We start from the raw sequence: 18,330 nt of genomic DNA on the forward strand, positions 1-18,330 counted from the left end.
CTAATTAAGTGTGTTGTGTTTTGTGGCTGAAGCTCAGTCAGCGATGTACGGCGCTGTATCCAGACCAGCTGTTCCGTGCTGCCAGAGGGAAGAGGTTATTGCAGTGTACCTCTGTTGCCATGGAGAGGGAATGGTGGATCCAGATGAGCAACAATAGCGAAATTACTTTAATGTGCTTTCTTTCCTCTCCTTTCATGTTCTGGGTTGTAAGTGCGTTTTTGTGTCCTATGCTCCATTGACCAAACAGTTGCATACGTCATTTGGATAATGCAATGAGATGTGAAGCACTTGTTTCAAAATCTGTGAGACCAAAAAAAATCTGCATTTTACGGATGCATTGCAGAAATGGGTTTGATTGAGGAAAGTCATCTTATTCAGAAGTTTATTTTCTAGGACAGACTCAATTGTAGAACAAAGCTCATGTTTATTAATATGAATGTTGTTGCAGATACATATGCAAGCTCAACAGAATAAAATGTTACAATTTATCACTCTAAGAAACAGACAGAAGATTTGTGATGTCAAATAAAAAAAATTGCCAATGGATACTTCACTGGCTCATAGGTACATTGTTTGCACATTCTCGTGATCGTTACAGTGTCGTTTTTTTTTTTTTGCCTGACAGAAATATACAAGCTCGTCAAATACAATACAATCTACAAAGACAGGCTATCACAGTAAATATCAATACCAACAATAATAACATACTGTATATCAACCCCAATGACAATAAGAAAGTAAAAAGCCTGCCTCCTAGCAATGCTAGACTAGTCTCCTGTACAACAGCGTCATAATATTGCAAAATACATCCAGAGAAGGGAACCATTTTGGTTGGTAAAAATGCCCATGCAAAAAGAAGATAGAAAAGAGAAAATACACACCACAAAGAAACATTAATGAAACAGGGTGCTTCCAACAGTCTTTGCCTTAACTGTCTGTAGTCTGTGTTCCCAGATATACGGTATTGTCATTGACTAGATTATTTACACTGTGGTCCATTGGGCCTCATTTATCAATCATACTCAGATCCTACAATGTACCTACAGGTGATCCCATGCAAATGAGTGGTTGTGTTGTGTTGGTTCCTGAGAGGACGTATTGCGCAGGAAAGACAGAATACTTTGAGGTGTGTTATGAGGTGTCATTACACCTGTTCCAAATAGATATTTTGCTACCAACGCATGGGGATACCATTATGGGTTAATGTTAATATAAATAAGAAACATGGCTCGCCTCCCGGGTGGCGCAGTGGTTAAGGGCTCTGTATAGCAGCGCCAGCAGAGACCCTGGATTCGCGCCCAGGCTCTGTCGTAACCGGCTGCGACCGGGAGGTCCATGGGGCAACGCACAATTGGCCTAGCGTCGTCCGGGTTAGGGAGGGCCTGGCCGGTAGGGATATTCTTGTCTCATCGCGCACCAGCGACTCCTGCGGCGGGCCGGGTGCAGTGCACACTATCCAAGGTTGCCAGGTGCACGGTGTTTCCCTAGACACATTGGTGCGGCTGGCTTCCGGGGTTTGGATGCAGGCTGTGTTAAGAAGCAGTGCGGCTTGGTTGGGTTGTGTATCGGAGGACGCATGACTTTCAACCTTCGTCTCTCCCGAGCCATTATGGGAGTTGTAGCGATGAGACAAGATAGTCGCTACTAAAAAAATTGGATACCACGAAAAATTGGGGAGAAAAAGGGGTAAAAATTCAACAACAAAAAAGAAACATGGCTCTGCGTTACGACTATCACTACAATAGTCTCTCTCCACCTTTAAAGATGCAGGTATCGAGTTTAATGGTAAATGGCTGCTCCATTTGACAACCTTTACTATCTGATCCAGTAATTATAATTACTGAATTAATTCACTCTAATACATAAATGTATTGTTATATAGAGCTTTTCCAGATGTTTAGGGGAAACGTGACCTCAGCCACCACCAATGAGTAGCACCCACCTGGGGAAAGTGGTCATGATTGTGTGTTGTGTCCCACAGTTTGGTTTAATATAGTTTGATAAACAAGGCCCAGGATTTCATATCCCTTCAGCTTCTAGAGTAATTCAATTCTACACTACGATACATTAGGCTGCACTATTCCTCTGTGATGAAAGAAGTCAAGAGTGGGTAATTCCATAAAAACACAATCAATATAAGACATTTGAAGTCATCTAAATCAAGAAAGGCATTACCTTTTCGGTACCTGTTCTTACATTCTGTTTCTATACCTTCTACACATTATATATCATGGTGTACTTTATTTCGTGTTACTGAGTAACATACAGGATACTTCTCTACTTCCACAGTACTCTACCCTGCACCTTAGAGACTACAGCCCCTATGTACATACAGTCATTGAACACTGGTCACTTTAATAATGTTTACATACTGTTCTACCCACTTTATATGTATATACTGTATTCTAGTCATGGCTCATCCTATATAACTACTGCTGTACACACCTTTTCTAATCATATACTGCCCGTACTGTCTTTAGACACCATTATATGTATATATATTTATATTCCGGTCTCTGACATTGCTCGTTCTCATGTTTCTTAATTTCTTAATGTATTTAAATGTTTCTGGATTATGTGTGTATTTATTTTTTTATTGCTAAGTATTACTACACTGTTGGCGTTACACAGCGTTTCCCAAACTCAAGTCCTCTGGACCCCAAGAGGTGCAGGTTTTGTTTTTTGCCCTAACACTACACAGCTGATTCAAATGATCAAATCTGATGATTAGTTGATTATTCGAATCAGCTTTGTAGTGCTAGGGCAAAAAACAAAATGTGTAACCCTTAGGGTCCTGAGGACCTAGTTTGGGAAACCCTGAGCTAGAAGCACTTAGTATTTCGCTGCGCCTGCGATTACATCTGCACATCTGCGTACATTTCCAATAAACTTTGATTTGAGTTACATATCTCCCCTACTTTGAAAAATCTGTGGACCAGACCTGTGTTCAAATTCAGTTGATCTAGCCAAGGTTGATTGAGCTTGCCTGGTGCAATGGAACCAATGTAACTGTTGCAAAACTACAAACCCCGCACATCTTACACTCCAAGCAGGCTAAAGCAAATGCTAAAAAATATTTGAACGTAATCAAATAGTATTTGAACCCAGGTCTGCCGTAGAATTAGAAGGTCACAGCATGGCTAGCTATCTACTGCTCCTGCTCGGAGCGAATGACGTGGAACAAGGTAACATTGTACAGCACCTGGTGACCATTATTCCACGCATACAGTGCTCTGTCTTTAGGGTTATAGTCCAGCATGGAGATGTGAGAGTACTTATTCTGGAACGGTATGTCAATGTACTCGTAGGTGGACGAGTTGGTGCTGAAGGCATAGTACACCTTGGTCCCACCGGAGTAGCCATTGGTGACATATAGCGTACCACAGATCATGAAGGCCTCTCCTGCGCTCCTCTTGGGGTGATTGGTGGTCCAGCTCTTGACGATCTGCAGGGTGTTGGGGTTCAGTTTGCTGATGACAATGTTCCCCGCGTTCTGATTGGTGGCATAGACGGCCCAGAGCCCGCCCTCGTCCACCATGAGGTCGATGTCCGAGTGGCCTCCCCAGGAGTAGTGGTACATGTTGTTGTAGCCGGCATAGTCCAGCTGGCGTGACTTGCTGATGACGGAGGTCTTGAAGTCAAACTTGATGATGGTGTGGCTCTGGAACTTGTTGAAGTAGATGGAGCCGTTGTAGACCACCTGACCCGTGCCCGACCACGGGTGGGGGAGGCGGTGAGACGTGAAGTTGTCGGAATTCATAAAGTCGTAGATGGACATGTACTCCCGCACAAATCGGTTGTTGTGGTAGCCGTCCATGTACCACACCTGGATAGGAATACAAGAGCATTAAAGATTTGTCATTCTCAGGTACAGTGTGTTATTGCAAATGTTCTTCTAAAACCTTCCTGTAATATCAAATCATGGAGCGCTTGTGGTCTTTCTGCTGTAACCCTGAGATTAAATTAAGGATATCAAAGTTTTCCCAGACAGACTTTCTCTACAAAGCCAGGGCTTCGACCCTCATCAATCATTGAGAGCCAGTGCGGATGACTCAATTTATCTCTGATCTCTCAGATTTGGAGTGTTGCCGTTCTTGACACAAACCGGTGCGCCTGGTACCTACTATCATACCACATTCAAAGGCACTTAAATCTTTTGTCTTGCCCATTCACACTCTGAATGGCACACAATCCATGCCTCAATTGTCCCAAGGCTTAAGAAAATCCTCCTTTAACCTGTCTCCTCCCCTGCACCTACACTGATTGAAGTGGCTTTAACAAGTGACATCAATAAGGGCTCATAGCTTTCATCTGGATTCATGGAAAGGATGAATGTCAGTGGTATTCCTTAACGAACACAAGAATAAAAGTTATGCATGATAACAAGTGATATTTTAGTATTTTAGTAAAACAAAACGCTCATCCAATCCTTGGATTCATCTCTTATCAGACATAAGGTATATATAATATCAGACACCACATAGTATAAATAATATCAGACACCAATTATCCCTAGAATTACTTATCTTACTGAAATGACAACCCGGAGATGTAAATACCTCCCATTGTTGTGGTGCCGGTGAGCTAATCCCAGACAGTGAGGCATGAAAACACATTACTGAGGTTCTAATGGGATCCATTTTGGTGAAAACTTGAGTAATTGGGTAATTCAAACATGATTTATGCTACATTGCTAGCTAACATCTTACATCTGATATTTGATCTTTCCTGAGGTTCCTCACAATTGCATAACTAACAAAACATGTTTTCGCTGACTCTGATTTATGTTTATACTGTGTAATAAATATGATAGGTATTGCAGAAGCAGACCTACCCTAGTGTCATCCTCAGGTGCCAGGGGGTCAGTCATCCAGGATCCAAACCTTGATCCAGACGTCTTAATTGTGATTGGATCGCTGATTCCTGTCAGCTTCCCACATGCTGCAAGAGCCAAAGACACAATGCAAGATACTGCATTTATCTTTGTACTATCAATGCTGTCTATAGGTTGGAAAACAGTGTGTGTGTGTGTGTGTGTGTGTGTGTGTGTGTGTGTGTGTGTGTGTGTGTGTGTGTGTGTGTGTGTGTGTGTGTGTGTGTGTGTGTGTGTGTGTGTGTGACCTTAGGTCAGGGACCTTGATCTATTAACTATACTTGATATATAATTATGTTGAAAATTACATTTTCAATATGACTTGTTTATAATGACAAATCCAGCTTTAGTATTGCATTCTAGTGATCAGTTCAGTGATATCTTCAGGTTTTGACATTCGTGTTTTAGCTGAAGGGCTCTCTAGCAAGAACTGTGTAGATACTGTATACATGTGTATGCCAGAATCTAGTCCTCCTGCAATCTATTTCTGTGCCTCAGAATCAACGTTGGCTCACTAACTTTGGTCTTGTGGTCTCTGTACAACAGTATCAATTCAATAGCATAGATAAATGATAACTATGAATAATGGAAACATACTTTTCTGTTTTTACATAAAGCACACACTCAATTACTCTCCTCTACAAATGCTATATTAAAAACAGGGACAGTAAGTGCAATATTACATTTTGAGTCAATTCACACTCACACCTCCCCCTCACTTCACATCCAGAAAAAAGTAGCAGCCCCCATTCTTCTTAGATAGTGTTCCGTACTATGTAACTCTTGCTATCTCCCATTGCTATAGTACTTGGAAAGTTAAAGCTGAGCACTTGAAACAAAAGTGGATAATCCTCTCATAATGGAGTGAGACATCCTTAAATTTCTAGGAATTTGCCGGCACATTAGCTATTCTCCCTCCCTACAGGGTCTATGTTTTCCTATTGGTACACTCAGCATCCTAACAGTCAATGCTACCAACAGTGCATGTAGCTGGCTTGATAATGGAATCATATAGTTGCGCGAAGGAAACTGACTTCAATGCATGTTGTCATCCCTCGGTGTCATTCCTTACCAGTCTATTTCTTTTACATTTGACCTCATAATGTTTTTTTAAACATGCATTTTGTACCATTCATTGATTTGTTCAGCCTTTCATCTACAGATGTAGGATCTTAATTTGATCACCCTGTCGCAGAATAACTTTCCTACAAAAACATTGTTGTGTATTTGATGTTTAAAAAGGCTTCTGAAGTTTGTAATTTCCTGTTTGTAGTAACCAAATGTCCACTTGGAAGTTTCAGACTTGATATTCCTTTACCAAAAATGTATCAACCCCCACAAAAATGTAAATAAATTGCAATCCATATAATAATTAAAATGTCTCAAATTAAGATCCTACATCTGTACTTTCAGCCTTTCACTTATTTTTGACATCAATCAAAGAAACATGGTGACAGGTAGGCTTTGTATCTATATTCCTTCCTGTGAACAACCCAATGCAACAAGGAGATTACTGAAATAAGTAATCTGTCAGTTGTTATATCCTGTCACTATTTTTAGATGACTGCCGCTACAATGGTGTGTAGCTTTTAGTCAAGAAGTGAACATAATCTCATTAGCTCATTTCTGGCACGCATAACATGATGTGCTAGTGATGTAATTTTGACTAAATAGGATTACATTAGCAAAATGTAACTCAAATCACCTGTTAACAACTCTAAATCCTAACGTGTTTAAATAGTGGCTAACTTGACATACTGTATGAGGACAATCTCTTTTATCATCAACAATATTGTTAAGCATTGATGCATTGATTTGTGTGTATGAGGTAGTCGTTGTGAATTTGTTTGATTACTTGTTAGATATTACTGAACTGTCGGAACTAGAAGCACAAGCATTTCACAACACTCGCATTAAAATCTGCTAACCATGTGTACGTGACCAATAACATTTGATTTGATTTGCAGTAGGCATGTAAGTACATGTAGGAGTATGAATAGGAATAGGTGTAGTCAAGGCATCTTTGATTCCCTAACATGAGAGAATAACTGAGTATGTTAAAGCTGATATACTGTAGGGGTAGAACATGTAGGTGTGGTGGATAGATAGAGATCTGCTGGTGTGAGAAGAATAACTACTGTAGCTCTGATTGGCCCCTTGCACAAGGAAGCAAATGGGGGTGTTTCGGTGTTATCTGAGCCTACCTAATTTTTGCATGCACGCACGAAGCCTCTCTTCAAGATTTGACACTCTGTTTTGTAGCTCCTCGTAGTCATAGGTTCCAATCTCCTCCTGGAGTTCATTTAGCACAGACGTCAGATTCTGGATTTCCTCTTTAAACTGCAATACCAATTTTGCATCAGCTTTGTACTCCTCCAACACTGGTATCAATGGTCTAAGTTCCTCCATTTTCGCTTTTATTGCCTGAAAGGTTAAAATAGGCTTGGTTCAGTGTTATGCGAGCAAATGGGTGTGCCACACTTGTCTTGCCCTACTCTGGCTGTCTCCCTATGGTGAGTGCAGAGTGGACCTAACACATTCAACAGTATCATGTGACATCATCCCAAACATAAGCAGCATGAAACAAGTCCTCTGCACACCAAAAACAATTTGGGAAAATATTTTATTTTCACCTTTTAAAATGCAACATCTTAGGGTTTTACACGCTTTCATGTCACATACAACGTTTTCTCTGTAGTAAACCAAGTATGTATATACTAAATTTAACGAGATATGGAATTAAATAAAAATGTAATAAAAATAATTTAAAAACCGAACAAAATCTATTAATGGAATGCATCTACAGTGACATGCAGAAATGCAAAGAGCAGTGAAGGTCAGAGGGTGAAAAAGGTGCTATATTTCAAATAGAATGCATGATGCAAATAGTCATTGGTCAAGTTCAGGGATAGAACACTGGGATTGAACTGCCTCTTCAGTCTCTGCAGCTTTATAATTTCCTAAAGTTAGCCCTGCAAGCAAAAAAAAATGAGATACTGTTGAGTGTCGAATAATCTAACTCACTAGCCTATCTAATATACACACACAAAACGTGCAAGGGTCATCACTCCCAGGGATGTCCATGACAGAACATAGCATAAACATGTGAGGATAGATGGGGAACACGTACACACAAACACACACACACAAACAAACATAAACGTCATCAGAGTTGTTCATGACGTTTATTTTTATTTGCAGGGACGAGCATTTAGGTGTAAGGGTTTAATTTACACCAGAGGCTGTTTGTAATCACGCTTCCCAGAGTAGTAGTGCCGATCTAGGATCAGTTTGGACTTTTAGGCCTTTATGAATAACATTATATAGACACGAAGGACCTGGTCCTACATCAGCACTTCTACTCTGAGACGCATGATAAATATAGACCCATAACTCCACTTAGAGGACATCTCTTTGTACAATGTTGTCTATGTAAGAGCAATGTTGACATACCTTATATTGCCTGGCAATGTTCTGTTTGTGGTTCTCCTCCACCTGTTTAAACTTGGTCTCCAGACCTTTCAGCTGGACCTCCATTCTCTCCACGTATTGCAGGTCTCTCTGGGTCCGCTGGTCCAGCACCTGGATAGACTGGGTCATGTTCTGGACCTAACACATAGGAAACAATAAAAAAAAATAAAGACAATAAAGACCTAAATACAGCCCCAAATATACTAATAATCTTTGTTTTACCTGGGTTTGTATTTAGTGTTTTAGGGTCTTCCCAACATAAAATGTTGGTGCATTTCACAATTAATTGTAGATATGCTATGGATGATTGACTGCAAAACGTGTCACTGTAATCTCTAATGTGTCAAGCCAGACATTACAGTGATTCAAGTGCTCAAGAGCAACATACTGTTATGTGGACTTGAAGAGCAAGCGAATCAGAAAGATCTACATCCGGGATAGGGATTGAGAGTATGCTAACATGGACTAATGGTTATCCCCCATCAAGGTGCCACATTTGTGCAACACCTGGCCTCCAAAGAAGTCTACTGTGTAAGACAATGTCAGATCATGCACTACCGTTCAAAATTTTGGGGTCACTTGGAAATGTCCTGTTTTTTGAAAGAAAAGCAAATTTTCTGTCCATTCAAATAACATCAAAATGATCAGACATACTGTGTAGACATTGTTAATGTTGTAAATGACTAGGCCAGCATCCCGGAGTCGCCTCTTCACTGTTGACGTTGAGACTGATGTTTTGCGGGTACTATTTAATGAATCTGCCAGTTGAAGAGTTGTGAGGTGCCCGTTTCTCAAACTAGACACTCTAATGTACTTGTCCTCTTGCTCAGTTGTGCACCGGGGCCTCCACTCCTTTTTCTATTCTGGTTAGAGACATTTTGCACTGTTCTGTGAAGGGAGTAGTACACAGCGTTGTACGAGATCTTTAGTTTCTTGGCAATTTCTCGCATGGAATAGCCTTCATTTCTCAGAACAAGAATAGACTGATGAGTTTCAGAAGAAAGGTCTTTGATTCTGGCCATTTTGAGCCTGTAATCGAACCCACAAATGCTGATGCTCCAGACACTCAACTAGTGTAAAGAAGGCCAGTTTTCAGCTGTGCTAACATAATTGCATAAGGGTTTTCTAATGATCAATTAGCCTTTTAAAATTATAAACTTGGATTAGCTAACACAACGTGCCATTGGAACACAGGAGTGATGGATGCTGATAATGTGCCTCGGTACACCTATGTAGGTATTCTATTAAAAATCTTCCGTTTCCAGCTACATTAGTCATTTGCAACATTAACAATGTCTACACTGTATTTCTGATCAATTTGATGTAATTTTAATGGACAAAAACGTTGCTTTTCTTTCAAAAACAAGGACATTTCTAAGTGACCCCAAACATTTGAACGGTAGTGTATGAAATGATGATGATGGGGAATTAATATCTGCAACATCCTGCAGGGTGAACTGAATTGCTGTTCTCAAGGAACCATACAAGTGAGTGACTCCTGTCCTCTGTCCATAGGCTGTTACTGCTGAAAAGAAAATGTCATGGTATTTGTGGTGCAACTGGTGAATGGTGTTTGCTCTAGTGGAACTCTGATAACAGGAGGTAATGGGTACAGTAGTACGTCATGCTACATGGGTGGTTACTTTTTCTAGCAGCTGCCGGAGCTGTTTGGTCCTGGCGTCCCGCGAGCACATGGTCTGTTGAGGCGCCACCACGGTGCATACACAGCGGCCCTCTGTGTCCTGAGCTGAGCTGTACACCTGCCATGACTCCTCCGGGTTGGCTGGCAGCACCTACGAGAGAGACACACAGACAGGGAGAGAGATGATAAGACAGACAGACAGACAAGGACGGGGCCAGACAGGGAGAGATGAATGGAAAAGGGTTATTCATGTAATGATGGGATGTGACAGTATTTCCATTTCCGTACCATACTGTACTGGCTCTGACATGTTTTTCTTAACATTGTCCTTTCCAGCACCGTTTCAGCAACTGTGGAGAATGGTTTACCAGGCCAGTACAGTCCAGCTCGGTTTGACTTGGCTTGGCAAGGCTCACTCTAGCTCAGTAGTTTAAGATACACCACATCACTAGTCGCACCACATCACTACTCATTTCTAAAACACATTCGCTTATCAAACAATATAATTACATTTTGGGAGGTTTGAACAAAAATCATGATCTCTGCAGAGAATTTGTGCTAGTTTGCAGCGGAATCATTTCACCACAGGGATATACATAACCTTGTTCCAAGATGATGGAGTATGATTACGCAAAATGGCATCTGTAGTTTTGAACCTTGCAGTATGCTCCACCCCTAATCTTCAACAATCAAACAGACTGTCCACACTCTGAAGACAAAGGGGCTGGCAAAAGGATATAACATCAAATTGAGGAAAACATCTTTGTAAATCTAATCAAATAGCTTTTGATAGATTGTGATAACATTAAAGTCATAATCTAGTACTTGTAATGTTTTAACATGATTTAATCTGTGCCGTTACATTTTCAAGCCTCCAATAAAGTCATGAGGTAGAGTCATTTAATTAAACAGTCATTGCCTACTTAGCAACACACCTTCAGAGTAATAATTAGATACAGAGGCTGGTTGAAATGTGGATTGGTTTAAGTTTTACCACTACACGAAGCCAAAGCAATATAGATATGAATAGAAATATGGCTCTAGATATACCCTGGCAATTAGCGACATGCAGCGTATAATGCTAAGATCCATTATGTATATAATATGCCACATTAGCAGTTAGCATATATAATGGAGCCTAATGTTGCTCTTTATATTAAAATACATTAGTCACAGTTTTAGAATTGTTATTATTGTCCATCATTGGACCACATTACCACACTTATTTACAGTATATCAAGTTCATCCATTTAGCAAAGAATATGTGAAAGTTGTTGTATGGCCTACACAAGGTTAACAGGAATAGTAACATAATTATTAGCAGTTTATTATTTGTTCATGGATAGGCCTACTCGTTTGGCAATAGTCACTACACTCAATTTTCCTCTCTTTTGATGTACAACCAAGAGCAGCTTTTTTCTTTAAATTAACAACCAACATGATCAATTATAAGCATACTAATACATTTGTTAAACTATTTTTATTCGTGCTATTGGCACAAATGTAAACGCGCAATTGGTCCTTAGTAGGGTACATGATTCTAATGATTCCTGAATCAGCTGTCACTCACGCCTGTACTCCGGTCTGCTTTCCCTCCTGAAGCTACCAAGAGCTTGGTGGTGTTGAGTCCCACCAAGGACGGTAATGTCTGCGACATCCAGTTAGTGATCATAGCCATCGTGCTAAGCACCACTCCAATCTTGAGTAAAGGCACCGACATATCTGCGCTTTCTTCGTATTACCAAAATCTTCATTGTACACATTCCAGTGGAGAACTAACTAGGCAAATAACATTGCCAGTCATTTGATGCAACGGCATGGCTGCAACAGTGGACAGTCTGGATTTGAACATGTTTGGATGACAGGTGGAGGTTCTGCCCTCTTCAAAGGCGACTGTGATGATGGGCCAATGCGGTTGTTTTAAACTCTGAATCCGTTCTCCTGCAATTACTCTCGAGTTTATCAAATGAGTCGCCTCTCCCATTCGCTGGATACCCCCCGCCCACCCAGCACGGATCAATAAACCGTCAGCCAAAATCCGTGGTGCCACGCTTTCGAGTTTGCCACAACGAGACAGCACTATGCACCTTTCCACCTTCTATACCAAATACAAAATAGTATCTTCATGTGAGGGAATACTACATGTAAATAACATGACTTCAGACTTTGAAGTCTATGTGTGATATAATCAAGTTAAGCATGAAACCCCACAAAAGCAATTGAGACAAAACGAGCCCAAACGAACCTAAACTAAACGGCATTCTCAGACTGACTGCCTTAATAGTGTAGGTTACTTAATAACAGTGGCTGGATGACTCTATGGGGAGAATAACTGGATTAGTCCAACCACATTGAAACCCATCAGCATCAACTATCGAACAGCGCTATAGAAAGCAAGGTACAATCACGTTGAATTTCATCCAATAAAGATATGCAGGATATTGATATAGTTATTCACAGACAAAACGACAAAATCGTAATCTTGGAACATCTGATTAATGGTAGAGATTTTAAACAACATCAGACTTCACACCAGGCTTGTACAAAGTCCTTGGCGCAATAATGGCACATGCAGGCATAATTTCTATCGCTGTTCATGGACTTGTTTTGCTTAACCAACCATGTGCAGGGATATCTAGGGACATTCCGCCACCTTGTCGTTACAAATTATATTGCACGCCCATTTGTAAGATACTGTGTAGCCTAGTAGTAGTGACATAGCCTGCTATACCAGCTTCAGGAATGTAAATAAGAATGTCAATTTGTCATGACTATTTGAAAGCACCAAATGCCTGATTCAACTAATCCAGAGTTTGATGATCAGTTGATTAGTGTGTGACAAAGTGTGTTAGTGCTGGGCTAGAACAAAAGCGTGAACACCCTGTTGGTGTCCAAGACTGTCGGAAAAGTAGGTGGCATTGTGGCAGCCAGGGGGAGGCGCTGTGTCACCGTGGAGTGCAAAGCATCTCTGAACAGAGAAACAATTATTTGAAAAGAAAATTGAGATATTAAGAAGAGCATGTTCCTGAAGACCAGCATTACAAATGAATACCAGTTATTAATCATAGCTATTAATCATAACAAAAATTATTCGTTTAAAAAAAAAATTGTTTCCCATTTTAAATAGCAGTTTATTATTATATAGGTGAATGATTTTGGTTTGCAGCTTTCTTCCTGTATGATCAATGTAAAGAGATTAGGCTATTCATGTTACAAATTGGGGTAGAATCTGGTTTATGCAATACTTGTTAAGCTTTCTTATTTAGCCTTTCCACTGACATACTAAACCAATAGGCCTACAATTCTGACTAAATGACTACTGCAGTCACATGTTATCAGCGTGTTTAATAGATATTCTCAAAACAGCGTTACTAATCTATGTATGTAAAAGTGCCCTACTTCTGTCATTGTGAAATTAATAGTTGACTAATTTGATGATTTTTTTTGCTCGCTGTCTATAGTATCACTTCTCACTTCTCCAAAATAAGTCTTCAGACATGCGGATATGGATAGTCACACCAAGAACCCCCTGAGTGGGATAGGGACTCCGCAATGGGCTGAAAGTTGAACAAGATTTACCCAAAGTCTCAGTTCAATGTAGGCTCTCACTGCTAATGCCATGTGATTAACTTTCATTCAGTCGTTTTGCTCGCTGATTTCGACTTCGATTATCTCACACATAATTGGAATTAATATATAATTAGTTAGATGAATTGCATGTGAAACAACAATTTAAATATTTCAATGTTGCCTAGACTATTTAATTGATTGTCTAATTGTTGTTGTAGACAATCAGGAATAGATAGCATACAGTTTGGCTATAGAAATGCCTCGGTGGATGCGCATAAGAGCTTATCAAATTTTTCGGGGGATGAAATCCCTTTATCGTCTCTATATCATTATATATTTAAATCTCTAGGCATACATCGTCTTTAATTAGGTAATCTATAGGATAATTCGCAAATCATGTTTTAAGTATCTTAAATGGGGAGTAAAATGGCGTTTATAAACCTACTTGGGTGAGTTCAGTGCCCATCAAGACGAGGAGGGTGAGACTCAGAAGCTTGCTTGTAGGCTGCATCTCTTGCCTCCGATAGCACCAGATCCAATACTTTCACATGCAGATGGTCTTTTACACTAAGGTCTTCTTCCTCTTATACGTGTCGTCTTGCAATCTTCGTTGCAGAGCTGAGCACTAAAATAAAGGTAAATAATAAATTTGGTGAGGTGCCGTCACTGCATGATGTTCAATGCATGTCAGTGCGTTGTGATGAAGATCCTCTTCCCTATGCCCTCCTTCTGTCAGCCACCTCGAATGCGAAACATGGAAAGAAAAAACATAAAGCTTTCTCAAATCACAACTCCAACAGCCTTTAGTCAGAAGTTGGCTCCGCAAAACAAGCAGAGGGGTGCACGACCTAAATCACGACAATGCGGGAAGGAGCTAGCCGTGGTGCTGAAACCGGATGTAACAGGAACTGGAGTGGGAAATTCAATAATTATTTGGTGGGTTTGGCCATTAAATGGAGATGGGGCCGGGGTTCATAGGAGAAGAGAGAATATAGAATAGAATGGTGTTCATGGTTCGTAACCTGTAGAACTAGCCAACATTTCAAAAAATTATATAGAATAAATGAAAGTATTATTATCATGTAGTAGCCAACATAATGATGGGTTCTGGGATCTGCTGAGATATATATAGTAGTAGTTGTAGGCCATAGCAGCATTGCAGTATTGGTGTTTGCTACAGAATACTTCTGAAAATAATTTAGCGTGAAGTCATGGCATCCATCAAATGCATAGGCTACCCCCTTTACCTTGCTTACTATGCTCAAGCTTTGAATACTCACCAAAGTGGTGTCTTACATGCTTATCTCATACTAACTCTTTGTCATGTGATCATAGATTTCTAGATTTATGTCTCTAGATTCCGTTTTTCCCCTGTCCAGGTCTTTAGTTGACATTTCCTCAACTCCTACCTTCCCCTGATCTTCTCAGAAATGTCAGAGGGAAACAAGAAAAAGAGGGAAGGTATGGAAAGCGAGCTGCAGAAAAAATGGTGGTATAGCCAGAAATGTCATGAAGACGAGGCAAGTCAAGGAAAGCAGTGTATGGATTTTTGCACCCACCAATTGAAAGTAGGCCTACTGTAATGATATTGCATATTTATTTGAACTGTTAGCCCTTGTGGCTGGGACCGTGGATTGTCCCGGGCTTGTAGTTGTCTAAATCCCTGCTGTTTGTTGTTTTTATTTAAATGTAAGCTGACAAGAGCATGGAAACCAGTGGCGGTCGGTGCCGTTTAACATTAGGGAAGACAATTTTATTTTTGTGAGCATGGCCTTATTTCTATTACAGCATATTAGATGACTGTTATTCATATTACATCCACCCAGTACAATGTAACATCAATAGGTTTAGGCTACTAAATCATACTCAAATGTCCCTATACCCATCATGAGGTTGCTACAATCTAGCCTACGAATTAAAGTTTACAACATAGGTGCACAGCTCAAGATAAATATTTGAGTAGTCAAGGTAACATACAACATAGTGCCTTGCACACTCTTGCCTGCATCTACCTGATCTAGGGTGTAATCATTAGTCTAAACAGTTGAAAAACTAAAGTTCCTATTGGACAAATTAAGGTATGTTTATCCTCGTTGTGTTCCATTTGTTTTCCATTTAATAAATATTTTTCAACAGAATTGGTGGAATGAGTACACCCCTGATCACCCACAAACACAGTTCCCTTTCATAGCAGCCACATATAAACAGCATGATCAATTTACTCATTGTATAATTACTTCCTGCATCTCCTCTCACCTTTTCCCTTCACTTTTGGGCTTCAGTGCACAACACAACAGCTGTCTGTGACCAGGCGAAAAAACCTTTCCAAGCCAAACCTTCATACCATAACTGCTAACTGCTACACACAGCCTACATAATTGTCACCATATTAACTTACGCCATAGTCAACATTGCTACTAGAACTAACACATTAGTAAACCCGATACAACTATCAACTATTGTCTTTCTACTCACCACATTTTATGCACTGCAGTGCTATCTAGATGTCTCATATCTCATATGCTTTCAGTACTACATTAATTCTGTGGTCTTTTGATTGGGTGGACAACATGTCAGTTCATGCTACAAGAGCTCTGATAGGTTGGAGGATGTCCTCCAGAAGTTTTCATTGTGTAAGTCTATGGAAGGGGGTGAGAACCATTTGCCTCCTATGGATAAAGCACTAAATAAACTTCAGTTAGTGCTAAACACAGCAGCTAGAATCTTGATTAGAACTAAAAAAAAATGTCATATTAGTGCTAGCCTTTCTACACTTAGCTTCCTGTTAAGGCTAGGGCTGATTTCAAGGTTTTACTTCTAATCAACAGTACAAAGTTCTTTCTGGAGGACCGAGTTTTGAAATCAGTGGAATTAGAGTATGATAGCTAAGGAGATGAAGAAAACACCTGTCTACGAATTACATCTTCAAGCTAAGGGCAACCATGGCATCCATGAGAGGATGAAGCATCCATCCATGAAGTAGCTATCCACATTTTCAGATTTTACATGCTTCTAATTTTGTCAGAAAGTTGTTTTCCTTTCAAGTTGTCACTGCAACAACTGTTGATAGATGTAGCTGGTAAATTCACTCTGGATATCTACACCAATTTCAGTGCACTCTTGTTTGAGTGTTCAAGACAGCAGAATAACTGACAAATGTATCAACGCTCAACACCCGTTGAATATGGCCGGTGTCAGTAAACATTGGCAGAAAAGGGTAAACTGTTGCCAGCAGCAAAGTTGCAGTCACTAATGCTCTGGATGACATAAAAACAGCACAACCAGCTCTGCTAGGGCGAGTAAAATGGTCAGTGAACTGTTCTCTCATCTGTGTCTGCAAAAAGCTAGCCAATGTTAGCCAGTTAGCTTGGGTGCTTGATTGCTGTTGTTAGGACAGAATGCTTGGATCAACCCTTAAAGAGATGGGTGGGGCTAAAGATAAGAAGGTGTGAACGATGTTGATTGGGTGTAGACAAAGAAGAGCTCTCCAGTAGGTACCAAACTATTCAAAGGCCATTTTCTCAAAGGTGAGGTTACAAGTTTATCAACTTTCAAAGCAGAATTGCTTCCCCATTGTTCCTCGAATGCAGTATTTGATATACAATTTTGTAGCTCTGTGTCTCTGCTTTTATCTAATGTAAAAAACACAATTTACAAATTTGCCAAATAAGACCGAATCAAGGCAGTCGGTCACATTTGGTCCTGCCGTATATACCTACATGTATGCTACGGTCACAAAACGCAGGCCTTATTGTCCCTAGAATTTCTAAGCAAACAGCTGGAGGCAGGGCTTTTTTATGCTAGAGCTTCATTGTTATGGAATTCGCAGATTTGGTCTCGACCTTTAAGTCTTTACTGAAGACTCATCTCTTCTGAATCCAATCGAGAATCTGTGGAAAGAACTGAAAACTGCTGTTCACAAATGCTCTCCATCCAACCTCACTGAGCTCGAGCTGTTTTGCAAGGAGGAATGGGCAAAAATTTCAGCCTCTCGATGTGCAAAACTGATAGAGACATACCCCAAGCGACTTACAGCAAAAGGTGGCGCTACAAAGTATTAACTTAAGGGGGCTGAATAATTTTGCACGCCCAATTTTTCAGTTTTTGATTTGTTAAAAAAGTTTGAAATATCCAATAAATGTCGTTCCACTTCATGATTGTGTCCCACTTGTTGTTGATTCTTCACAAAAAAATAGAGTTTTATATCTTTATGTTTGAAGCCTGAAATGTGGCAAAAGGTCGCAAAGTTCAAGGGGGCCGAATACTTTCGCAAGGCACTGTAAATATGCTCCCTTTAATTCTCTCTCCCCCTCTCCCTGAGCCCTAGGACCTTGCCTCAGGAATATCTGGCCTGATGACTCCTAGCTGTCCCCAGTCCACCTGGTCGTGCTGCTGCTCCAAGGTAGAGCTCTGAACCATGACCTGTTCACTGGACATGCTACCTTGTCCCAAACCTGCTATTTTCTACTCTCTCTCTTTCTCTCTCTCTGTCACACCTGCTGTCTTGACCTCTGAATGCTCGGCTATAAAAAGCCAACTGACATTTACTCCTGAGGTACTGACCTGTTGCTTCCTCTGCAACCACTGTGACTATTACCCTGCTGGTCATCTATGAACTTTTTAACATCTTGAAGAACAATCTGGCCTGGCCATGTACTCTTAAATCTCCAGATTGTCCAGAAGATAACTGGCCACCCCTCAGAACCTGGTTCCTCTATAGGTTTATTCCTATGTTCCTGCCTTTCTAGGGCTTTGTGATATCTGCTGATGTAAA

General features: G+C 40.4%; 1 protein-coding gene across 2 annotated transcripts; it reads right to left on the minus strand.

The window, feature by feature from the left end:
• Window positions 1-2,596: 2,596 nt before the first annotated feature.
• LOC112263367 (noelin) lies at window positions 2,597-14,468 on the minus strand. 2 transcript variants are annotated; one of them, XM_024439518.2, is made up of 6 exons: window positions 14,002-14,468; window positions 9,988-10,137; window positions 8,327-8,482; window positions 7,078-7,297; window positions 4,835-4,941; window positions 2,597-3,826 (listed from the first exon to the last, which is right to left on the minus strand). In XM_024439518.2, exons 1-6 carry the CDS (start codon window positions 14,065-14,067, stop codon window positions 3,149-3,151), a joined length of 1,377 nt encoding a protein of 458 aa, XP_024295286.1. In that variant the 5' UTR covers window positions 14,068-14,468; the 3' UTR covers window positions 2,597-3,148. The 2 variants fall into 2 exon arrangements, with proteins under 2 accessions (XP_024295286.1, XP_024295285.1); XM_024439517.2 differs by lacking the exon at window positions 14,002-14,468 and adding an exon at window positions 11,557-12,224.
• Between the last annotated feature and the right edge of the window lie 3,862 nt (window positions 14,469-18,330).

This window comes from Oncorhynchus tshawytscha, linkage group LG12, assembly GCF_018296145.1.
Source record: "Oncorhynchus tshawytscha isolate Ot180627B linkage group LG12, Otsh_v2.0, whole genome shotgun sequence".
Taxonomy (NCBI): domain Eukaryota; kingdom Metazoa; phylum Chordata; class Actinopteri; order Salmoniformes; family Salmonidae; genus Oncorhynchus; species Oncorhynchus tshawytscha.